The 26420-nt window shown below is 42.1% G+C and overlaps 1 protein-coding gene across 1 annotated transcript in view; it reads right to left on the bottom strand.

The window, feature by feature from the left end:
* The window catches only part of PIP5K1B (phosphatidylinositol-4-phosphate 5-kinase type 1 beta), a 297843-nt gene that overhangs the window by 56769 nt on the left and 214654 nt on the right, over positions 1 to 26420 (bottom strand). Inside the window, exons 9-13 of the mRNA XM_021694307.2 lie at positions 25194 to 25277; positions 25022 to 25070; positions 22116 to 22200; positions 13075 to 13230; positions 7986 to 8130 (exon numbers count right to left, since the gene is read on the bottom strand). Coding sequence (XP_021549982.1) covers positions 7986 to 8130; positions 13075 to 13230; positions 22116 to 22200; positions 25022 to 25070; positions 25194 to 25277 — 519 coding nt within the window. The remainder of the gene's footprint in view (positions 1 to 7985; positions 8131 to 13074; positions 13231 to 22115; positions 22201 to 25021; positions 25071 to 25193; positions 25278 to 26420) is intronic.

Here is a 26420-nt window from a genome sequence, read left to right as displayed (position 1 = left end):
TTTTACGTACTATTATTATATTGACATGGTAGTAAATTGGCTCTGTGACTCCTTTTACTGTCTAGAGTCTAAATCAATTCCCATTCCTGCAGGCACACTCTACCTTCGTCAAGCTTGGATCTTTGTAATCCTTTTTTTGAAGCGGTCTTGCAGCTTTCTTGTTTTTTGCCCCGTGTCCTGTGGCTGTCATTTACATCTTGCTTCGACTCTGCCTTGCGATGCTGCGGCCAGGAGTCTGCACACTACGTTCCTCAGGCTCCTCTGGCAGGAGATGAGGGGGTGGGAAGAGGGAAGCCTTTGGTCCACTTCTCTCTCATTTTTTCTTTCTCCCTTCTGCGGGTAACGTCTCTGGTTGCAGCTGTGGTCCAGGCCACTATCCCAGCAATGTCGGTGATGTCCTCCTCCGATGTCCCTACTCTTCAGGTGTCCGCCGGTCCCCAGGGGGGGGCCTCCTGCATGAGTCTGGGTTCCGTACGGTGCCAGGGCACATGCCCTGAGTCGCTGCCTGCAGTTATCTACCTGGGTTTCTAGAGCGTGGCCTTTTCACGTGTCCAGCTACACTGGGTAACCAATTCTCTTTACCAAATTCTGTTTGAAATTCCAAGTGTGTTTTCCACTTCCTTGACTGGATGCTGACTCTTAAAGTACTCCAGGAAGGTCTTTTTTTTTTTTTTTTAAAGATTTTATTTATTTATTTGACAGAGAGAGACACAGCAAGAGAGGGAACACAAGCAGAGGGGGAGTGGGAGAGGGAGAAGCAGGCTTCCCGCCGAGCAGGGAGCCCGACGTGGGGCTCGATCCCGGGACCCCAGGACCATGACCTGAGCCGAAGGCAGACGCTTAACGACTGAGCCACCCAGGCGCCCCCCAGGAAGGTCTTTTGACTAAAACAATTAAGACTTGCCCCTTATGATGGAACTTAGGGGAAGCTGCAAGGTGTTGAGTATGGAGTCACTGGATTATTTTATTTTAACATATACTTTGATGGTGCTTTACTCGGTACTGGTGAGGCAATGTAAGTGTTTTCCAATTAGCATCTCACCTAGTCTTTATAACAACCATTTGGGGCAGGAGTATAATAATCTGCATTGCACAGGTGAGGACACTGAAGCGCATAAAGGTAAAGTAGCTTGCCCAACGTGAGAGAGCTAAAGGGGGCTGTTGGGGGGCTAATGCCCTAACTGGTGATTTATAACGACGAGTGTGCAAGAGAAAGGCCTGGCCGGAGGTGACGAACGGTGGGGGTGACGGTCTGTCTGCAAGGTAGGAGTCACCAGACTAAGAACCATAAAAGCACAAGGGGTCTGCAGAGGTCAGATTCAATACCCAGCATCCACAGGAGGGCTTGGAATGATACCCAAGACCACCAGGCAGCCACCATGTGCAAAGGAGATGCCACAGGCAATATGCTGTCCCTCCCTTGAGGTTAGGGTTAGAGAACTGGAATTACTAGAAAGTTCTGATAACCCATCTTCGCTCCTCAGCTTGTAAATAACAAATGTCCTTTCTTAACCTTACCTCGTCAACAGAGGAGACGGGATTTTCTAAATCAAGCAGGCACGTATCTAACAAAAGTCTCTTCTCTGTGATCATGTAACGATGTGGAGCGTACTTGAAGAGCCGGGAATAAAAACTCGAGGAAAGAGCTATTTCAGGTTGCTTGAGGATTTAAGTTAGTATGTCATATTTTTAGTGTTTGAACACTCGCGCTCTGACATCCTGAGGAGCGAAAATCTGCACTTACAATCACATGGAAAAAGAAAAGGCAAAACGGACGAGGAAGAGTAGACCTCGTGTGGGGGGTTACCGAATTTCCGTGGAAAGCACTGTTTCAAGGGCAAGCGGTCTGAGGCGGGACAACAGGGGTGAGGGTGGCTGGTGAGGGGCTGAGGCTGGTGCCTCGCGCTCTGTATCCATATTGTGCGTGGAAACCATGCTCCACCTGGCAGCCATCTGACCCTGGGAAAATGACCCAATGTTGTGAGCATGCATCATCTGTGAACTGGAAATAAGAAATAGGACGACCTTACAGGGTTGCTGGGAGCATTAAATTACTTTGACACATGGAAAGAGCTGCACACAGACCCTTAATGAGGTCCAAGAACTAGCTATTATTATAGTTAGTATTATTATCAGATGATTATTGATGGTTTGAAGTATGACTACTGCTATGACAGAAAAGTTCCCATAGCCATGATGTTCTTTTTTTTTAGAAAAAGATTTATTTATTTATTTGAGAAGGAGGGGAGGGGCAGAGGGTGAAGGGAGAGAGAATCTCAAGCCATTTCCATGCAGAGCACAGAGCCTGATGCGGGGCTCAATCCCACGACCCTAAGATCATGACCTGAGCTGAAACCAAGAGTTGGATGCTCAACCGACTGAGCCACCCAGGTGCGCCACCATGATGTTCTTAATAAGCAAACTTAGCCAATGACTTCTAGAACAAATGTCACAGACAGGCATTCATATATGCCCACCGCTTTGTCTAGCAGAAATACTTTAGTTATTAAGCAGCAAAAAGTCACTCAGTTATGGAGGCAGAAGTCATGTTAGGAAAACCAGGAGCATCAACCTTCCGTGCACAGCACACACGGCAAGGGCAAGAGTAGAAGGACAGGAGGCTGTTAGTGAAAGGGTGGTACGGCGGAGAGAATGTGCGGCTTGGGCCCCAGACACTTGTGTTCCAGGTTCACCCTACTAGCACACTGGGTGACCTTGGCGCAGCGTGCCATAGAATGCACAGGTCTCTGCGTTTCTTTTTCCTTGTCTTCTAGATAAGTCTGTAAGACAACGGGTCGCTCCACCTGGGCTCCAGCGCTCTCCTGGGTTTATGAGACTCTAGGAGCCGGAAGAAAAGTGCACAGAATTGCAGTCAGATTCCTAGGGTCAGCCTCTGAGATCCATGATCCGGACTCATCACTCATCACAGCCTTTGCCAGCTGGCCCTCTATGTGCAAATGACCCGCGGCATCTCCTCTTCTTTTAATAGTCCACACACGTCCCGGCGGAGCCAGATGTTGGCAAGAGTCACTAGTGAACCATGAGGCCGGCCAGGGCCACCACGAAGCTAGAGGTGTGCTTGATGCGGAAGTGTATGTCGGGATGCAGCAGGGTTTCCGATACTTACACATGAGCAGAGCATCACCTGGGCTCCCGACGGTGCAGGAAATCATGAAAAGAATTCATACTCATGCATGTAGTGAATTTCCACATTAAACTGTTCTTAACTTCGAGATAAAACACGTTTGCCTCTGCATTTCTTAGTGCTCAACTTATACCTCCTCTGAAAGAACAGAGCTCTTACTAGGAAAGGAGAATTCAAGGATCAAAAACTCAGAATTTAAATCCCAGCATTTTACCAGGAAGGATGTACCCACAACGCTTTGCCTCCATTTCTATGAACTGTATGCTCTAAGCCCTAACTGTACGGTGGAACGTGAAAACAGGTACTCCTGATCACCGGGTTAAATGTATACTTTATTTATTTTGTTAAAAAATATTTTATTTATTTGACAGAGAGAGAGTGACCACAAGCAGGGGGAGCAGCAGGGGAAGAGGGAAAAGCAGGCTTCCCACCAAGCAGTGAGTCCGATGTGGGGCCCTATCCCAGGACCCTGGGACCATGACCCAAGCCAAAGACAGACGCCCAACTGACTGAGCCACCCAGGCGCCCCTAAATATATACTTTAAAGATACTATTTTTCTTTGCTTCCTACTCAATTTTTGGAGTATACTTAAAAAAAAAAAAAAAAGAACAGGGCACCTGGGTGGCTCAGTCTGTTAAGCATCTGCTTTCGGCTCAGGTCATGATCTCAGGGTCCTGGGATCGAGCCCCACATCGGGCTCCCTGCTCGGTGGAGAGTCTGCTTCTCCCTCTCCCACTCCCCCTGCTTGTGTGCTCTCTCTGTGTCAAATAAATAAATAAAATCTTAAAAAGAGAACAGATGCTATCAGAGTTTTTGTAGTTACAAAGAAAAAAATCCCTTAAAAATGGGAATAATTTGAAGAAACAGCAGTTTTCCCACCACAATATATAATTTAGGTGTGGAGACAGCCTGGCACTAATCGACACCTTTCAGAGTTAAGGATTTTATTTAATTTATTTTTTTAAGATTTTATTTATTTATTGGACAGAGAGAAACACAGCGAGAGAGGGAACAAGCAGGGGGAGTGGGAGAGGGAGAAGCAGGCTTCCCGCGGAGCAGGGAGCCCGATGTGGGGCTCGGTCCCAGGATCCTGGGATCATGACCTGAGCCGAAGGCAGACGCTTAACGACTGAGCCACCCAGGCGCCCCAGGATTTTAAAAAGACTGACAGAATGATGACTGCTACTTGAAGTATTTACGGCTTATATAAGGGCAGATATGTAGAGCTTAGTGTTGAAATGGAAAAAACAGGCCACCTTGCCTTCACAGAAAAATGACTCCGAGATAGAAAAACCTAACATGTGAATTATAACATCACTATTCAACTCATTTTCTTTCCAAGCTATTTGGATTAGGTTTCAAAACTTAGGCCAGAAGAGACTTAGAATCATGTTTATCACCTCAAGAGACTCCATGTAGGCCTAGGAGGGCTCCAAAGGAAAAAAAAAATGCTAGAAATTATGACAATTTCTTTTCAGTTTGCGGGTAAGGTTTCCCTGTTGAATAATTAGGGTTGGGCATGGTGGGGGTGGGTAAGGATACTGACTCCCAGGAGTTCACATGCTATTAATTTCTCTTGAGCACCTCTGTGCCTTTTTTGCCCCTTTCCTTATGATTGCCCTAAGGCAGGGGTTAAGATGGGAGGCATGGCTTTGGCTTCTCTTCTATCTCCAGGCTAAAATCAGAAATGCCCAGGGGAGCACGATGGCAACATCACCGATGAACAAAGCAGAGGGTGATGGGGACCATGGAGGGTCCCTGCTTCTCCCCTCCAGCTGGTCAATGCTGAGAGGCAAGAGAGCCAAGTGGGGCCCAAACTAATGATTTTTCAAAAGGGCCTGGGTATTTTTTAGTGAGATTGCTTGATTTTTAAATGATAGCTTATTTTAAAAAACGTTCTGGGGTCACCAAAATGCTTTTCACTGGCTTGCATTCCATTGGCAGGGCTCCTGCTTGATGGCTGCCAAGGCTACAGGGCTGTTGGTGGGCCAGTTCGATGGTGTTATCCAGGAGTGATTTCCTGATGTTCAGCCCAGAGCCTTTTCATGGACTTTGTAAGCACCTAATTCCTCGTATCAAATCCCTTTCTGCTTAAGACAGGGTGGTTTCTTGTTCTTATAACCGAACCCGGACTGGCAGCTAAATATAACATACCAGATTACCACTTGGAGGGGAAACCTGGGTGGCTCAGTCAGTTAAGCGTCTGCATTTGGCTCAGGTCATGATCCCAGAGTCCTGGGATCGAGTCCTGCATCGGGCTCCCTGCTCAGCGAGGAGTCTCCTTCTCCCTCTGCCCCTCTCCCCCACTCATGCGCACGCACTCTCTCTTCCTCTCTTGCACTTGCGTGCATGCGCGCAAAAATAAATAAGTAAAATCTTCAAATTACAACTTGGAGATACAATGCCAAAAATTTTTCTCAAAGAAGTCACTTCAAAAAAAGAAAAGAAAAAAATACAACTGATAACACTAATAATATTTTTTCCATCCAAATGTATACGGAACCATATCATCATAAATCAAAGTAACAAGAATTATACCACAGCCTGGGAGCGTGCAGAGGTAGCTTCCACAATGGCCAGGAAGGAGGCAGTTCTGGATGGTGGGGGAACCTTATGAATACCCAAGAATTGAATACTTCTGGCCAAGAGTCTAGATATTGACCCACAACCACTGCCATTAAAAAAACCAAACCAAGCCAAAAACCCTTTTATTCTTGTGTTGAAAATTCTAGTAAATAATTTAGTAGCAAGCATATCCAATTACATGCCCCTGATAATGAGAACAGTAGCAAATAGTAAGAAATCACCCTGGCCTCACATAGAATTGTTTTTGACCTTGCAAGGAGCTTCCTATGACTTTCCAGCCATTTTTTTGAGCTGCTATTTATATTTGAGAGCAAAACAATGGTGTTTAGCTCTACCTCAGAAATAGGAAAGCTGTTGCTAGACTAATTTATGTAATAAATTTGAACATTCAAGGTACACATTAGCGTAAGGTATAGGTCACTTTCAATTCTTCCTAACCCAAGGAAGCTAGCCAAATTTCTTTTATAGTTCCGATGAGTTGAATAATTTATAAAGGAGCCTTATTTGTTGGCCCTTCCAGCAGAGCTATCTAAACGGAAGCCACACTAAGATTGATGGCTCACCTTGTTATCTGTTTCACTTCTCCACACCAAGGCTGGCTGCCTCACCTGCTTACCCACCCCCCAAGCTGTATGTAGCGGAGAGGGAAGAGAATGGCAACAGAAAACAACTTCTACAGAAGCTCCAGTGACCAAACCTTAACTCGCCCAAAGACCAAGCTAGAATCTACAAGCATGCGTATGTTACAAATTAGTCTACCATACTGAGTCCTCCTTCTGGAAGTGAGCCACGTTGCATCCCTGGGTGTGGAAAACGATGTACAGTGTAAGAAGCAGTTTACCTGCACAAATATGACCTTGATTCTCAAGAACTAGATTTTTAACAAGACCTAGTTTCCATTTAACAGATAATTATTAAGAACATACATAATAGTCCCTGCCCAGTGACTGGAGCTAGTTACAAAATTGCATATATGAAAAGAGAGAAAATCAAACAGCTAAGCCCACAGACAACACTGTGATCTCTTTGCAAATATATCATTTTCTATTATTAGAATCAATGTCTGACAATGTTTTGTTCAAAAAGCAAACGTATCTAATAACTAATCCACTCTCTATTTAAGAAATTACAGTAGCCCGCCCAACACTCAAACGTTCAATCATTACATGTTTGAGTTCCCCATCTCTGCTGTAAGAAATTATCATAAACTTCGTGGCTGAAAATGACACAACTTATTATCTTGCCGCTCTGGTGGTCAGAAGTCCTGAAATTCAAGGTGTGGAAGAGCTGTCTTCCTCTGTGAAGGCTCCAAGGGAGCATCTGTTTTCTTGCCTTTTCAGGCTTCTAGAGGCTGCCTGCATTCCCAGGCTCAAGGCCCCGTCCTCCACCTTCAAAGCCAGCCATGTGGCACCTTCCAATGTCTCTCTCTGCCCTCCACTTCTGGAATCATGTCTCTTTCTCTGACTCTAATCTTCCTGTCTTCCTCTGACAAAGACCCTGTGCATAATCAGACTTTACTGCTTGAGGACAGACTGGCATACAGTTAAGGATTTTTAGGAAGGAAACATTTAATGTAAACACTCTTAGCTTCCTCATGGGTTTTGAATTTTGTGCGACCCAGTGATCTACGAAGAAACGTAAGCACGCAGTTGTCTACCACTGGAGTGTTAATGAAACAATATATATATATATATGTATTTTATATATTGGGACAACCTGAATAATTCAAGACACTCTTTCCATCTCAGAATCTTTAATCATGTTCGCGAAGTCCCTTTTGCTATATAAGGTGACACATTTATAGGTTCTAGGGTTTAGGACAGGGACAACTTTGGGGGGGCCATCATTCCGCCTATCATAGTCCCTCAGGTCACTCAAACAAAAAGAGAATATGCAAATATCTTTGCGGCTACTGGCAATATTAACCAGGAGTACCTGCTTTAAAAAGCCATTCATAAGAAATTATTAAAAGAAAAATGATGAAAGATTGGTCTTCTTCCCTAGGACCAAGTACATAATTTCAATAGGACATAATGATTAACCGTGGAGAAAAATAAGGAAGGTTTTCCCCCAGATGTGCTTCTTGCCCTAGTAAAAAATCAAGCAAGTTCTCTCTTTCTCTTACTTACAGGGCAGGTGACAGTCACATCCTGGGTGCCAGGGACAGCATGTTCTCAATTCAGAGATACCTGTCCACCTGTGATGCAGATGTGGTAATAGCCGGATTGGTAATATGATCGCGCTAAGTCTCACCTGTTTGGATACAGCGCAGTCCTGTCGTGTGGACAATGTTCATCGACATATAAGGAAGACGATGAAATAGTGGTTGCCAAGGAAGCAGCTTCAAACAGTGACGGGGTGCTAGGCACCAGGTCTGGCCTGTGTCGGGATCCCAGTGCTGCATAACAAAAGCACAACACACCCTCATGAATCTCCGTAAGAAATGCTGCCTTATTATCTATAATAATTTAAATCGACTCCAAAGCATACATATCAGATTGCAAATTAAATTATGAATTCACTTCGCTCTTCCGAACTGCCGCAGACATGTAAAATAGCTTCTTGCAAACAGGTTAACCGGAAAGGAAATGGTATTAATTTACAAAATGGCTTATGGAAAAGACATTATGAATGTTCTTTTAAAAACCTAATAAAGTGATTTACTCTTTCAAAAGATGACATAAAAAGCTCGGAGGAGTTTAGGAGATAATTCGACAGAGATTAACAGGATGACTGGCAAATGTAGAAACACACAGGGCACCTGCTTCCCCTCCCTAGGATATGCACGTATCTATCATTCTCAATTTAGATCTAAGTACTCAGACTTTTTAACAGCCAGGAGACGAAGGCTTCCCAGACTAACAGCCAGCTATCTCTCTCTCTTTTTAAAGATTTTATTTATGTGAGAGAGAGAGTGAGCATGAGCAGGAGGAAGGGCAGAGGCAGAGGGAGAAGCAGACTCCCCGCTGAGCAGGGAGCCTGATGTGGGGCTTGATCTAAGGACCCTGGGATCGCGACCTGAGCCGAAGGCAGACGCTTAACTGACTGAGCCATCCCACCCAAGCCAGCTATCTCTTAAACTCCTTTGTACCCATACACATCTTTGAACATCATCCACAGCTCTTCTTGGCCTCATATTTTAAGAGCCAAGGCTGCCTTTTTAAAAATGAGAAAACTCCTACTTCCTTTTTTTTTTTTTTTTAAAGATTTTATTTATTTATTTGAGAGAGAATGAGAGCACATGAGAGGGGGGAGGGTCAGAGGGAGAAGCAGACTCCCCGCCGAGCAGGGAGCCCGATGCGGGACTCGATCCCGGGACTCCAGGATCATGACCTGAGCCGAAGGCAGTCGCTTAACCAACTGAGCCACCCAGGCGCCCTCCTACTTCCTTTTTAAAATGTAGGTGCCTGGGGCACCTATTGCCCAGCCTGTCAGAGATAGTGTTTTAATGACAGATCCAGTCAGCAAGAACAGAGCTGCTTAAAAAATACACATGCAAGTCCCCAGTGATAGAACACTGTGGACATAATAGTTATGCAGGAGTCCTGTCCTTCAACTTTTCACACTGAGTTTTATTAAACCTAGGGAGATATTTTTAAATTTTTATGAAGATATAATTGACATAGAACATTGTATTAATTCTAGGTGTCCAATGTGATAATTTGATATACATATTTATTGTGAGATGATCATCACAATCTAGTGAACATCCATTACCACATATAATTACATCTTTTTTCTTGCAATGAGAATTTTTAGGATCTACTCTCTTAGCAACTTTCAAACATACAAGACACTTGTTAACTGAAGTCACCATTCTGGACTGTGGATTCAGGCAACAATGGGCTCAAAATTATGCATTTTTAGGAAGCGTATGAATGGAAAACGGTCCTAATAGGCACTATCGCATGAGTGCGAGATTTTGGATTTGGGGTTTGAAGAGGTGTAGATGGAGGGGTGGAGCGAGGCACGGAGGGAAAAGAGGTAGGCACAGAAGGGCTGGACTCTGGGCTGGGAGACTGGACACACTTTAAATGTGTGAGACAGTGCACCTCTGATTCAGGTCAAAATAAAGAACGGCCATGATGAATAACAGATGGTAATAGTATAAAAACACAAGTAACCAAAGGGCTCTACATGCAAAAATTAGAAAGGCTTCAATGTAATACAACAGCTGGCTAGCAATCTTTAATATACTTGGTCCCACCTTCTTACTAAGTACAGAGAAAAATATTGACATACTCAATAATATTGAAAAGTGCATCTGAAAAATAACCTCCCATCAGAGCTTAATGAATTGCTACTCAACATAAGGCAGATGGGGCTGGACAGAAAGGCTCATGCAGCCTCTGGTCTTGACTTCATGAGCCAGAGACTACGTGAGTGATACAATACAGAGAGACATGATCTGTCCAGGGACTTGGACCAGGCAGTAGGGAGCTGAGCCCCAATCTTTAAGGAGCAGCTCTCTGAAGCAGAGAGCTGTTTCCTCAAGCTCTCATATCCTTCAGTTTTTAAAAAACTAGCATGGTAGACAGAATTCTAGGATGATCCCCAGTGACCTGCACACTTGTATCATCATCTCCCTTTGAGCGTGGGTGGGACCAGTAAGCATGAGAGGACTCCTGTGATTACCGCAACTTACACGGCAAAAGGAATTCTGCAGATGTAATTAAGGTTACTAATCCATTAACTTCGAGTTAGTCAAAGAGAATACTATCCAGGTGGGCCTGGCCTAATCACTTGAGCCTTTTAAATCTGTGTCTGGGGGTCAGAGATATGAAGTGAGAGAAGGACTGACTTGGAAGGAAGTCTTGGTTTGAAGATGGAGGGGGCTGCCTGGTAAGGAATGTGGATGGTCTTGGGTGGCTGGACATGGCCCATGGCTATCAGACAGGAAGGCATGGGGACCTCCGCCCTACAACTGTAAGGAAGTGAATTCTGCCAAGCACGTGATGACCCTGGAGGAGGATTCTTCTCCAGCACCTTCAGATGAGAACGCAGCCCAGTTGACACCATCATCCCAGTTTTTGAGACCCTGATAAGCTGTGTCCAGCGAGCCAAGGTGAGCCTGGCCAGATTTCTGACTTACACATGGTGGGCTAATAAATGGAGGTTCTACTAAGCTGCTGACATTCTGGGTAATTTGCTACATGGCAAGAGAAAATGAATACACCCCGGAACACTGACAGTGGCACAGAAGAGAGGATTAAAAACTCAATGGGAGGGCGCCTGGGTGGCTCAGTTGGTTAAGCGACTGCCTTCGGCTCAGGTCATGATCCTGGAGTCCCAGGATCGAGTCCCGCATCGGGCTCCCTGCTCGGCAGGGAGTCTGCTTCTCCCTCTCCCGCTCCCCCCTCTTGTGCTCTTTCTCTCTCTCACTCTCTCTCTCAAATAAATAAATAAAATCTTAAAATAAATAAATAAATAAATAAAAACTCAATGGGAATCTGGCGATGACTTAGTGCACTATGAAAAGTGGAGCCCCCAAGTACAGAGCATTATAAAAAGGCCGAACACTGTAGCAAACTTTGTACATCAAGAGAATTGTCCAGTTAAACTCATTTTTATAATAGAATGTTAACATTTTCAAAGAATATGCTCAGTACATTTTCTTCAACTTTCAGAGGCCTTTTTGGGTGAAGTCCCTTTAAAAATGAAGCAAGGGGTGCAAGAAGTCATCTGCAAAAAAAAAAAAAAGCACAATATGTGCCGGACTTCCCAGGTCTCCAGACTTCCAGGATGTTATGCAGTGTATATATTATGCCCCCTTCTCTCCCCCCCGATTAACAATTGGACTCACTGCTCTAACTTCAGACGTCATATGGAGCATACTAGTTGAAAGTTTAACTGATACAGTTTAAAAATCAGTTAATCCTATTTCCCAGGCTGCAGACACCTTGCGGTTTTATGTGTGTCCTAAGAAGACCAGGCCGTGTGGTAGGGGAGATGCCAGGGCAGGGAGGCTTAGGTAAAGGGTTGTCACTGACTGCTAGAAATTGCAGCCGGAGAGAGGAGCAAGGGCGATTCATGAACTCCTTTGCCAAAAGCACTAAATCTGGGTATCAGCTGTTTTCGAGGAAGATCAGAAAGGAGGAAACCCCACGTGACACAGGTGGGTAGGTGCTGCAGATGGGCATAGGAATAACACCCTATTCTAACCACTCTCGGGGAAAGGAAAGCCCGAGAAGAATCTAATCAATGGAGAAGAAATTCTCAGGGAATGTTGGGATTCCCCAAAGAATATACTGATAAAAAATAAAAAGTCTAAAATGTCACTTCCTCTTTTAGGATTAGAAGAGAAAAAACCTTCATGATCAACTCAACAAACAAGGAAAAGTATGTGATAAAATTCAACACTCACTCCTGATAAAAACTTTTAGCAAACCAGGAATAAAAAGGTACTTCCTTGCCCCGATTACGGGTATCAAATACAGCCAACTTCTTTCTCAACAGTGAAACACAAGAGGCATTCCCTTTAAAATCAGGACAAGGCAAGGCTGCCCGCAATCACCACTTGCATTCATCATTGTTCGAGAAGTCCTAGCTGGCAGGTGAGTAAGGAAGGAAGGAAAAAGAAGGGAGGGCTACGAGAAACAGTAGAAGAAAACCTAAATCTTAAAAAGACACTATTTGAAAAGACCGAAAATACATGTCTATGTCTCTATCTCTATATGCATTTGAGAATAAATCTAACAAAAGGGAGATTTATAGGACAAGCAGGAGGAAAGTTACAAAATTTTTATTAAATTCATTAAAGACCTAAGTAAATAGATAATTCATTGTTACATTGTGTCTATATGGATGTATAGGGATGTGTGTATACATATGTATATAATGCATATGTGTGTTTGAAACACACACACACACACACACACACACTGTATGCATACACAAAACAAGGTCCAATTGTAAAAACACAAAAATGTTCAGATGTGTTACTTCCCAGTAGTGGGGTTATGGATCTTTATTTCTAAGTATCTTAGTACATATTCCAACTTTTTTTTTTTCCCTATCAACCACATATTATTTATGTGTTTTAAAAATTTGTAGTAACTGTCATACTGTGAATATCCTTTTGAAAATGAGTTAATAGACTTGGTTTCTTTCTTTTTCTATTTTTTTCTTTTAAGTAAGTTCTATGCCCAATGTGGGGCTTGAACTCACCATCCTGAGATCAAGAGTGGCACGTTCTACTGACAGCCAGCCAGGCACCCCCCATCACCTTGTTTCTTAGGTATATTCTAATTGTTCTACTGTGAATCTACATCACCTATATAAGCAAAATCAGAAGGACTTCTTTTTCTTTTCTTTTTTATTTTCTTAAGTGACATGTCTTTACCTTCTTCGTCAAGGCTGCTGAAACTCTGCCCCTCGGTCAGCAAGTCCCGCTTCTCGTCCTTCCACTCCTGGCTAATTGAGGACACGATCTCTTGCGAGGTGGCCTTCAGGGCGGCGATGGAGTTGCAACGTTTTTTAGAAGGTGAGGCCTTCAAGGCTGGACAGGAAGAAAAAAGGAGAGACAAAGATACGGTAAAACCACGTTAACTTTTTGTTTTTCATTAAATTAAGATTTTACTTATTAACGTATTACTCATTATCTGAGCAGAATGCAAGACACTTTGTTTTATATACACGAGGAAAGGGAGATGAAACTGTTTGGGTTTTGGCAATTGTATTTGTCTACAATGACTTGACCTCAATGAAAAGATCCTAGAATACATGCGAACTGGAATACGTCTCTAGATTTTGAAGTCAAGTCTTACCTGAGGTGAGATTCAAACGTACTGTTGCTAAAGGATACTTTTTCTGCCTCCAAGCAATGTTTTTCTAGCACTGGGAGGAGGTTGGGTGGGTTGGTAAATGCAGATGGTAAAGCGAGGAGAATTCTCATGACCCTGGTTTTATTAACTTGGGGACTGGGAATTTCTAAACATGCCAATGTTTAATCTTATACTCATGAAGCCTAATTTAGCCAAGTTACTTCTGGTTGGTTTTTGCTTTTAAGTGACTTTCCACTGAAATTTCCTGCCCTCTGGGTCTTTTCTAGGTCACGGCTACGTCAGATGTTATCATTCACTCCCGACCTTTGTTCAAACAGCATTCTCCAACTTCAGGAGTGTGCTGGGAACCTGAACCAAGGCAAATGGACTTCACCATCCGTCCTGCTCGCTGAAGGCTGTCCCTTCACCTCTGATACGTCAGTGGGAGCGGCTTTGGCTGCAGCCACACCATCCCCACTTCTATGCAGTCTTTGCGGCAATAATTCTTCTTGGCTTAACACCGTTAGAGAATTTCCTTGGAGGAGAGGGAGCAAGGGAACTTGAGGCTTGTTTATGCTTTCCCTGAATTGGTTTTTGGCAGAGCCTCCCCTCCGCTTTGGAGCTTTGCACAGAGGGGTAACCTGATAGCCGATGCATTAGAGTGATTGTGTCTGGCCTTGGGAAGCTCTCCAGAGCTTAGATTACGATGCTCATCTGGGGCCTGCCCATAGGCAGCCTGCAAGAACTTAACTGGACAAGGACTTTGGGACACACAAATGGGGAAAGAATAGTGAGCATTCTCTCCACTTAAAGAGAAGGGGAAGTTTATGTGTCCTGTGAGCAGTCCTAGAACCATAATAATATAATCATCATCATAAATATCTCCTGGAGAGGGCTTTAGGGCATGGAGGCCGACATTCACACACCGTATCTCAAACTACCCACGCAGTTGTCCGAGGGAGGCGGGCCCTTTTATAGGTCCAGCAACTGAGACTGGAAAAGTTGCGACCTGCTCAAGGTCACAGAGCTAGAAAGCATGAAACCCCAGGTGTCTGTCTTCTGTCTGAAGTTGTCTAAACTGGTGTTCATTTCCTCTCTCTAGAGGATTCTATTTCCTGGCTGATGTAAAGGGGAGAAAAGATAAAACCAGAGTTAGGGTTGTTTTGTTTTTTTTTTTTTTTTGAGGGGAGGGCATTTTGAATGTTTAAAAACTGATCAAAATGGATTTTAATGGAAAGTAAGTGGACCAAATAAGTCACATTTTCCTTAACACCTCATCCTATCAAAACAGCAGCAACACCTGCTTTCCAGGCATGAAGGGATTGCACACACGGGCTTCTGCTTTTACGTTCTGTCTGCTAACTCTTACAAACCCTCAACTCTTGTCTTCCAACACAGTATTTTAAAACTTTTAATTAGAGGATCTCAAATGTGGTTCAGGGACTACTAGAGGCCCCCGAGACCCTTTTATTTATTTATTTATTTATTTATTTATTTATTTATAAAGATTTTATTTATTTATTTGACACAGAGAGAGACAGAGAGAGAGAGAACACAAGCAGGGGGAGCGGGAGAGGGAGAAGCAGGCTTCCCCGCGGTGCAGGGAGCCCGATGTGGGACTCGATCTCAGGACCCCTGGGATCACGACCTGAGCCGAAGGCAGACGCTTAACCGACTGAGCCACCCAGGTGCCCTGAGACTCTTTTAGAAGGTCTGTAATCCTAAGCCTATTTTCAAGGATGCCTGGCTGGCTCCGACCTGTACAGCGTGTGACTCTCGATCTTGGTGTTGTGAGTTCAAGCCCCAAGTTGGGGATAGAGTTTACTTAAAAAAACAAATAAATAAAATAACTGTAAAAAAACTATTTTCATAATAATATTAAGACATAAATTGCCTTTCTCACGAGTTTTTTACATGCCACATGACCCTCTCGCCACAGACTGAATTCAGAAGCAGATGTGAGAATCTAGATGTCGTCTACAAACCAGAATCGGGGATTGGAAAAAATGAAAAATGATGCCACTTTTCTTAACGAACTTATTTGTTTTAGAAAATATTACTTTTCATAATTATTTTTTATGTGAAAATGATTTTTACCTTTTTGTTGAAAATGGCTTATTTTAACATGCAATTTTTTTTAGGAATTATTACTTTGTGAGAATTAATGAATATTTGACATTTTCCTCAATTTTAAATTCACTATGGTAAATATTGCTAGATATAGCCCATGTGTGTGAACGCCTTTTGAGGTCCTCAATCATTGGAAAGAGTATAAAGTTGCCCTGAGACCGAAACATTTGAGTACTACATAGATCTTAGGTCAATGCAGATTCTCTAAACTGAGAAACAGCTGAGGTCAGAAGAAAGTTGTCAGCAGCAAGGAAACGTGAACTAGAGGAAACACTCAGAGAACTGTGTGTATGTGTAGTTCACCGAGGAGAAAAGGCCAAGAGCTATGAAAAGAAAGAGCTCTTTGTTTTCTTTTAATAAGATTTTATTTATTTATTTGTCAGAGAGAGAGAGAGAGAGAGCGCACGCACAAGCAGGGGGAGGGGCAGGCAGAGGGAGAAGCAAGCTCTCCGCTGAGCAAGGAGCCTGATGTGGGGCTTGATCCCAGGACTCTGGGATCATGACCCGAGCCAAAGGCAGATGCCCAACCAACTGAGCCACCCAGGAGTCCCAACTCTTTGTTCATTATCTGCATCACATACAAGGAGCGGCGAGGACCCAAAACCAAACCCCTGCAGGGACCACATAGCACCTAAATGGTGAATCTTCCTTAAAGGAATGATTTAAGACTCACTCATGGGATAAGAATTGAATCTTGTAAAAACTGAGGGCTTCAGGGATTTCTTTTGACTGGATAACCTCAAAAGATGGTTTGGGTTGCGCGTCACTTTGTTTTGTGCTGCAGAAACTCCTGGATTTGTTTTTGGCTGGCGAGAGGTATCCTGTGTCCATTTCCAGCCCTATATCCTGCCATTTATCTGCCTCTACACTTTACTGCTTTTCAACTCACCTAGCTGCCATTCCTAGAACCTACCATGTCCATTCCTACCCCTGGGCCTTTGCACATGCTATTCCTTAACCTCAGAGGTCCTTCTTGCCTCTCTTCCTAATGAATGCTAACTTATATTTAGGGAATTACTTTAAATATTCTCTCTCTGAAGCTCTCTTGTGGAAGAACTGGTCTTATTTCTCTGTGTACCTATAGTAGTGTATGCAAAAACTCTATTAACAATTGCTTCACTGGGGGTGCCTGGGTGGCTCAGTCGTTAAGCATCTGTCTTCAGCCCAGGTCATGGTCCCAGGGTCCTGGGATCGAGCCCCGCATCAGGCTCCCTGCTCTGCAGGAAGCCTGCTTCTCCCCCTGCTTGTGTTCCCTCTCTCGCTGTGTCTCTCCCTGCCAAATAAATAAATAAAATCTTTAAAAAACAAACAAACAAAACAAAATTGCTTCACTAGATTATAAATCTGTTACATGTTCCAATCCCTGACCCAAAAATTATTGAGGGAGGAACTAATTCACTAAAAAAACCCTTCCTATGTTAATTAATGGTTGGTATAGTGCTAGGTACATTACAGGTGCTCAAAGTTAGTTGAATGAATGCATTCTTGTTCTAAAAATCTTACAGCAGTTTATTTTTTTTAAAATTTTTTTATTCTTATGTTAATCCCCATACATTACATCATTAGTTTTAGATGAAGTGTTCCATGATTCATTGTTTGTGCACAACACCCAGTGCTCCATGCAGAACGTGCCCTCCTCAATACCCACCACCAGGCTAACCCATCCTCCCCCCCCTCCCCTCTAGAACCCTGTTTGTTTTTCAGAGTCCATCGTCTCTCATGGTTCGTCTACCCCTCCGATTTCCCCCCCTTCATTCTTCCCCTCCTGCTACCTTCTTCTTCTTCTTCTTTTTTTTTCTTAACATATATTACAGCAGTTGATTTTTAACAAATTAATGTACTATTATATTCCTTTCAGGAAGCTAAGTTTTAGTGCTTGAGACACATGATCTGGGTAGGGAATTTCAGTGAGGTTTCAACATTATGATGACTAATATTTCTAGAAAAAATTATACGATTTTGCAGATATTATTACACTGCCCATATGACTCAGTTCTGGGGTGGAATGAAAGGATGTAATAAGACTTGAAAAAGTAATTTTAGGAATTCTTAATCTCAGGAAACAAACTGAGGGTCGCTGGAGTGGGGGTGGGGTGGGAGGGATGGGGTGCCTGGGTGATGGACATTGGGGAGGGTATGTGCTATGGTGAGCGCTGTGAATTGTGCAACACTGTTGAATCTCAGATTTGTACCTCTGAAACAAATAATGCAATATATGTTAAGGAAAAAAAAAAAGAAGAAGAAGAAGAAGGTAGCAGGAGGGGAAGAATGAAGCAGGGGAAATCGGAGGGGGAGACGAACCATGAGAGACGATGGACTCTGAGAAACAAACTGAGGGTTCTAGAGGGGAGGGGGGGGGGAGGATGGGTTAGCCCGGTGGTGGGTATTGAGGAGGGCACGTTCTGCATGGAGCACTGGGTGTTATGCACAAACAATGAATCATGGAACACTTCATCTAAAACTAATGATGTAATGTATGGGGATTAACATAACATAATAAAAAAAATTTAAAAAAACCAACAACACACACACACACACAAAGTAATTTGAAAGAAGAAACGTGAAGACTAGGTACTGTTTTCTTAAGGATGGAAGTGAGGAGGGGAAATTTTCACCTATAAGGAAAGTATGCCTTTAAGCTTAAGGACTTGAATATAATCACAGTTGATAAGGCATCTTAGTTATACATAGTTATATATATATTTAGCTTTTAAAATTTAAAATTTGTATTTAGTTTTTAAAATTTAAATTAAAAACTTATTATTGAAGTTTAATTGACATGCAATTATTTTAGTTTCAGGATACAACATATCGATTAGACATTCTATACATTACTCAGCGCTCACCGCGAGAAGTGTAATCACCATCTGTCACTACACAATATTATTGACTAAACTCCCTATGCTGCACTTTTCATCTCCATGACTTATTTTATATATCAAAGTTTGTACCTCTTAATCCCCATTATTGATCTCATCCATTTCCCCACCTACATCCTCTCTGACAAGTGGCAGTTTGTTCTCTGTACTTAAGAGTCGGTTTGTTCATTTGTTTTTTTAGATTCCACATATAAGTGAAATTATATGGTGTTTGTCTTTGTCTTATTTCACTTGGCATAATGCCCTCCAGGTCTGTTCATGTTTTTGCAGATGGCAAGATGCCATGTTTTTATGGCCGAATAATATTCCACCGTATATATACACTGCATCTTTTTTATCCGTTCATCTATGGATGGACACTTGGCTGCTTCTATGTCTTGGCTGTTGTGAATCATGCTGCAGTAAACACAGAGGTACATGTACCTTTCTGAATTAGTGTTTTCACTTTCTTTGGGGAAATACCCAGTAGTGGAATTACTGGATCATACAGTATTTCTATTTTCAGTTTTTTGAGCAACTGTTTTCCACAGTGGCTGCACCATTTTGCATTCCCATCAACAGTGCGAGGGTTCCTTTTTCTCCACATCCTTGCCAACACTTGTTGTTTCTTGTGTTTCTAATTTTAGCCATTCTGACTGGTATGAGGGGATATCTCATTGTGGTTTGATTTCCATTTCCCTGATGATTGGTGATACTGAGCATCTTTTCATGTGTCTGCTGGCCATCTGTATGCCTTCTTTGGGAAAAAATTGTCTATTCAGGTCCTCTGCCCATTTTTAAATCAGATTTGTGTGTGTGTGTGTTGAGTTGTATTAGTTCTTTATATATTTTAGATATTAACCCCTTATCGGATATATCATTTGCCAAGTATCTCCTTCCATTCAGTAGGTTTCTTTTGCTGTGCAAAAGCTTTTTATTTTGGTGTAGTCCCACGAATTTCTTTTTGCTTTTGTTTCTCTTGCCTGCAGAGAAACATCCAAAAACATTTTGCATAGGGTGATATCCAAGAGATTACTGCCTATGTTTTCTTCCAGGAGTTTTATGATTTCAGGTCAGGTCTCACATTTAAGTTTTTAATCCATCTTGAGTTTATTTTTGTGTATAGTATAAGAAAGTGATCCAGTTTCATTCTTTTGTGTGTTGCTGTCCAGTCTCCCAACACCATTCGTTGAAGACTGTCTTTCCCTCACTGTATATTCTTGTCCTCTTTGTCGTAGATTAACTGACCATGTGGGTTTGGGCTTACTTGTGGTCTCAGTCCTATACTATTGATCTATGTGTTTATTTCTGTCCTGTTTTGATTACTACAGCTTTGAAGTATATCTTGAAATCTTAGATTGTGATACCTTCCAGCTTTGTTCTTCTTTTTCAGGACTGCTTTGGCTATTCAGGGGTCTTTGTGGTTCCATACAAGTTTTAGGATTATCTGTTCTAGCTCTGTGAAAGATGTTTTGGTATCTTGAAAAGGATGGCATTAAATCTGTAGACTGTTTTGGGTAGTATGAACATTTTAACAACATTGGTTCTTCTAATCCATGCGCATGGAATACCTTACTATTTAATTGTGTCATCTTCAATTTCTTTCATCAATGTTTTATAGTTTTCAGAGTATAGGCCTTTCACCTCCTTGGTTAAGTTTATGCCTAGGTATTTTATTTTATTTGGTATAAGTGTAAATGAGATGGTTTTCTTAGTATCTCTTTCTGCTACTTCATTATTATTGTATTGAGATGCAATGGATTTCTGTCTATTAATTTTGTATCCTGTGACATTAATGAATTCATCCCTCAGTTCTAGTAGTTTTTTGGTGGCATCTTTGGGGTTTTCTACATATATAGTATAATGTCATCTACAAATAGTGAAAATTTGACTTCTTCTTTGCCAATTTGGATGCTTTTTATTTCTTTTTCCTGTCTGATTGTTGTGGCCACAACTTCCAGTACTACATTGAGAGTGGACATCCTTGTCTTGTTCCCGATCTTAGAGGAAAAGCCCTCAATCTTTCACCACTGGGTATGATGTTAGCTGTGGGTTTTTCATGTATGGACTTTATTGTGTTGAGGTATGTTCCCTCTAAACCTGCTTTGTGGAAAGTTTTTTTTTTTATCATGAATGAATGTTGTACTTTGATCATATGGTTTTTATCCTTTTACTTGTTAATGTGATGTATCACATTTTTATATATCCCATTAGAATTTGTTGTGCATTTAGGTATGCAAACCAATAACTAGGGCGCCTGGGTGGCTCAGATGGTTAAGCGTCTGCCTTCAGCTCAGGTCATGATCCCAGTGTCCTGGGATCGAGTTCCACATCGGGCTCCCTGCTAGGCAGGGAGCCTGCTTCTCTCTCTGCCTCTGCCTCTCTCTCATGAATAAATAAATAAAACATTAAAACCAAACCAAACCAAACCAATAACTATAATTATATATATACACATATATATATATACACACACACACACATATATGAATAAATCTGTGTCTATAAGAACTAAATGGACCTTTTTAAAAAAGATTTTATATATTTATTTAAGGGATGCCTGGGTTGCTCAGTCAGTTAAGTGGCTGCCTTCAGCTCAGGTCATGATCCTGGGGTCCTGGGATCAAGTCCCACATCGGGCTCCTTGCTCAGCAGGGAGTCTGCTTCTCCCTCTGTCTGCTGCTTTCTCTGACAAATGAATAAGTAAAATCTTTTAAAAAAAAGATTTTATTTATCTGAGAGAGAGCATGCATGTGTGTGTGCACATGAGTGAGGGGAGAAGCAGAGGCGGAGGGAAAGGGAGAGGGAGAGAATCCCAAGCAGACTCTGCGCTGAGCACGGAGCCTGTCATGGGACTCAATCTTGATCCTGAGATCGTGACCTGAGCCGAAATCAAAAGTCGGACGCTCAACCAACTGAGCCACCCAGGCGCCCCCTAAATGGACCTTTAATATGATTTTTAAAAAAAGAATTTATTTATTTATTTGACAGAGAGATAGAGAGAGAGCACAAATAGTCAGTGGCAGGCAGAGGGAGAGGGAGAAGCAGGCTCTCCACTAAGCAGGGAGCCGGACGTGGGGCTCGATCCCAGGACCCCGGGATCATGACCTGAGCTGAAGGCAGCTGCTTAACCGACTAAGCCACCCAGGCACCCCTTTAATATGATTTTTATTGTACATATTATTCCATTAGATTGTCCCATAATATATTTAACCAATATAATATAAGGTTGGACATTTAGGCAGTTTCTAATTTTTTCCACCACAAAATAGGACTCTAATGATTACGGCATCAGTAAATACCTAATGGAATACTTAACCATAATTACTAACTCATCACAGCTTTCGGAGATAGTTCAAACCCTTTTAATAAAAATCTTGCGGGTGCCTGGGTGGCTCAGTTGGTTGGGCGACTGCCTTCGGCTCAGGTCATGATCCTGGAGTCCCTGGATCGAGTCCCGCATCGGGCTCCCTGCTCGGTAGGGAGCCTGCTTCTCCCTCTGACCCTCCCCCCTCTCATGTGCTCTCTGTCTCTCATTCTGTCTCAAATAAATAAATAAAATCTTTAAAAAAAAAAAAATCTTGCAAAGATACACACAGTGAAGTCAGTGAATAAAATCCTAAGAATCTTACCTTGAATTTTCTTGAAAACTCTGGAATTCATAAACTTTAGAAATCTGTCAGCATAAAAGCTTGGTCGATGAACTGAAACAGTATCCTGAAAATACAAATCAGGTGTCACAGGTTTACCTCTCAGATCATTTCAAGCTAGAAGAAAGATCTACGCAATTGGTTCTCCGTTAGCCAATGTCCTGAACCAGAAGGCGTGGATGTTGGCAGCCCTGTGACCCATGGTGCCCAGGAGTGAGGCTGGGGAAGCAGGCATAAGACAATGTGGCAAAGATTCTAGATATTCATGATGAAAGAGAGTACGAAGAGGGGCATGAGAGAGCCAGCCAAAGGATGCTGCTTTATAAAGCTAAATAGCTAATTCTCATTCCACTGTGTGCCATGTGGGGCTTTTAAATTCTTTTTTTACACACAGGCAACCAGTGTTTCAAGTGTCATCTAAAATGAAGGATTTCGCTTTCGGTCGGGGACAAAAATTGGGGACATAAACAAGCAAAACAACTCTAATATAAGAGTGACATCTAGGTTAAAAAAAATAGTGTGGTTTTGTCTTGTAGTAATCAGGTGCACGGACACTGGGAAGATTCCTTGGGGACAAGGCTGACTGATGACCTCTGTTATGCTGAATTATCTACTGATTAGATAGAATTGAACTGAATTGAATTGTTAACTCAATTCTCTCGTGCTTGGCAGGAGTCTTGAGGACTGAAGGGGCATTTTATTACAATCCAGGAAAGGAGAGGGATGAAGAAGCTAATTCTCCATGTTTATTCAGTAACCACGTATTTACCATCGAAGATATACATTTCTAGAAATAGTAAGTGTTCTGTTTTCATTCTAAGTTTGTGGATTCTAATTAAAAAGCTCTGAAAATTTAAGTTTAGATGGTATAAAGCATCTGCTCTGGGTTTGGAATTAAAAACCCACATTGGACCAGAGGTCTGGAGCCCTGGTTCTGATATTAGTTCTAACTTTAATAAGCTGTGGGATACAGGAAGAAGGCAGGGTCTTGGTGCCTCCATTTTTTTTTTCAGCTGTAAAATAGGGTGTTACGGGAGGCATAAGGTAATTCCGTAATCAACATGTTATGACGGACACAATATAGAGACAGCCTCTTTGACCAAGGCATACTGGTCCTCTAGACCATCAGGGATGCTGTAGATGTGGGAATTTCTGGCTGGTTTGACATGTGGCTCCTGTATGAAATGGACACTTACAACAAGCACAGTAACTTAGAAATATCTTACGGTGTAAGATGATTAAGACTCAGACCTTACCTTCCAAGAGAAGTTGGACTGTGTTTCTCTTTGGTATGAAGAAACATTAATTATGAGGTACATTTGCAAACAAACAAAAATGAATCTTATTTACTGCTTACAGTTCCACAAATACATGATCAGTACAGAGATGCTCTTAAAAAAAAAAACACCAAAAATGGAAGATGTGTTTTAACTAGACAAAGGTAGGGGCCTCTTAGCAGCATCTGACCAGTTGAGAAGTAGGTCATTCACATCAGAAATCTTAGTCTGGTAACAGGGAATTAACCTTGTCTCAGAAAACAGAGGGGAAATGTATCTATTGTCTCCCTTCTACGGTGAAGGCATTATGCAGTCTCCACTTTTTTTTTTTAAAAGATTTTATTTATTTATTTATTTGAGAGAGAGAGAGAGAGAGAGAGAAACAGCATGAGAGGGGATAGGGTCAGAGGGAGAAGCAGGCTCCCCGCCGAGCCGGGAGCCCGATGCGGGACTCGATCCCAGGACTCCAAGATCATGACCTGAGCCGAAGGCAGTCGCTTAACCAACTGAGCCACCCAGGCGCCCCTGCAGTCTCCACTTTTGTCAGGAAGGAAAAAAAAATGAACCCACCATCTCGGCCTTTAAATAGAAGGAATCTTTGATCTGAATAATAAGCCTACATTTAATTCTTAGAAAGAAACCTGTGACCCTGTTGTTTACAAGTGCATTCTGATGAAGCCCATTCCTTAGCCTGTGGACAAAATGCAGATCTTTCATGCTGAAAGGTTATTACCAGTCTTCCACAGAACTGAGGAAGTGGGTGTTCTTTCCAATAAAGGAAAATAATAACATCTATAATTTATCTTCTTCCAAAGGAAAGCATCTGCTAACATCTTTAAAAAAATGTGCGAGCAAATCTTTGATATATTCTTTGGAAGTGTCACTTCGGGTTATTAACTGAGGGAGGCTGAGGCTAGTAAATGTTCTGTCAGCTGCAAAAAGTTCAAATCTAACATCCAGAGAGAAACGTGCATGTGTCTATGTGTGTTGAGAGAGAACGGGGGTGGGGGGCTGGGGGAGGGAGGGGGGAGGGAGGCTGTTGCTTGACAATTGATTGTTTTCTTCTGTTATGTAATTCTGAGTTCAACAGACATCCTCATGCCAGTCGGTCTTAGTCATGTATACATCAGTAACAACTTGTAAGTTTTCACTTCTTATGTCTTTATTGTGTTGGAACACTCAAGGGCATTATTTTATTTAATCCCTATATCAGCCCTATGAGGCAGGTACTAGGTGCTATTACCATGTCTCTGGTACAGGTGGGAAACCAGGCCAAGAGGGGCCAAATCACAAGCAATGCGTCTGGATCACAGGGTTAGTAAAGTGGTGAATGCAGGGTTCAAATCCAGGGCCACCAAAGTCAGGTTCAGACCACTCCACAGCTCGGTCTTGTGGGAACCTCATTTCAACTGGGTCTCCTGATCTTCCCAGTGCCTATGCAAAGAGTCTCCCCCTTTTGCTCAGCATCCTCTCCTTTCGTAAGTGGGTCCTTTAGATTTCACACAGAAATAAGACATCATTTCCTCTGTTGACACGACTTCTTAGACACATCCTGAAGTCTGAGAAATCAGAAAAATATATAGTCTAACAAGGAACATGATAAACACATACCCCATCATAGACAAGAGCTTTCCAGGAATGTTCTAGCTTCTTCATTAACCTAAACGTAAACAGACAGAAAAATAAAAAGGAGAATGTAAAATCATCCCCATTTGGTGGATTTTCAGTACCTTTTGTTGATTTATTTTGAAATAAGGAAAGGCTACTTCCCCAAATTTCTTACCTATATGATTGCAGAATGTCAATAATGCCCATAAATAAAAGTAGTTTTTCTCCCTTATGGCTTTTAGCTGGAATGCCTCCCATTCTGTTGAGAGAGAAAATATTTTACAACATATTATAATGGGAAGTTAAAAATCACTTCTAATAAATAGACTGTAAACAAAAATGGACAACTTTAAGAATTCTGGACTCGCTTGCCCTCTTTTTTTTTTTTTTTTTGCCTCGGGTAAAGTCTTCCTGGGAATCCTGAATGCTGACCTTCCCACACAGGAGAATGAAACTATAGCTGTCAACTCAGGACAGCCTGATGGGAAGAATCCAAACAAAAAATTATTCCTATTTTTAAAACCATGAGCACGAATTTTTAAAGTATTTTGAAATCCTGCCTTTTAAAAATGCAACACTTTTACATATTTGCTGTGAGATGTAAAATATTTAAAAGAACCCATTCCTAGGATGCAGAGGACGCCTATTAGCATTTGGCACACCTTTCCAGTGTCAATGTGGGTGTATGTATCCATTAGTCCACCAGAGCAATGATTATCATGCTTTATAACCTGAGTTTTTCATTTGCTAAACGATATACATTTGCTTGTACTCAATGCTAATGTGTTTTTTAATGGCTATGTAGTAGTTCACTATACTGATTGATATAGAATACTTTAATTGATTATTGGGCATTTAGATACACTTATAAGCAAGGATTTTTTTTATTATTTTTTTTTTTAGCTTCCCTCTCTCTTTTTTTAATTAATTTATTTTTTTATTCTTATGTTAATCCCCTACATTACATCATTAGTTTTAGATGAAGTGTTCCATGATTCATTGTTTGTGCATAACACCCAGTGCTCCATGCAGAATGTGCCCTCTTTATTATTATTTTTTTATTCTTATGTTAATCCCCATACATTACATCATTAGTTTTAGATGAAGTGTTCCATGATTCATTGTTTGTGCACAACACCCAGTGCTCCATGCAGAATGTGCCCTCCTCAATACCCACCACCGGGCTAACCCATCCTCCCACCCCCCTCCCCTCTAGAACCCTCAGTTTGTTGTTCAGAGTCCATCGTCTCTCATGGTTCGTCTACCCCTCCGATTTCCCCCCCTTCATTCTTCCCCTCCTGCTACCTTCTTCTTCTTCTTCTTTTTTTTTTTTTTTTAACATATATTGCATTATTTGTTTCAGAGGTACAGATCTGAGATTCAACAGTCTTAAGCAAGGATT

Source organism: Neomonachus schauinslandi, chromosome 13 (assembly GCF_002201575.2).
Source record: "Neomonachus schauinslandi chromosome 13, ASM220157v2, whole genome shotgun sequence".
Taxonomy (NCBI): domain Eukaryota; kingdom Metazoa; phylum Chordata; class Mammalia; order Carnivora; family Phocidae; genus Neomonachus; species Neomonachus schauinslandi.
The sequence above is the reverse complement of the archived record's forward strand: the minus strand, read 5'-3'. Positions and strand labels throughout refer to the sequence as shown.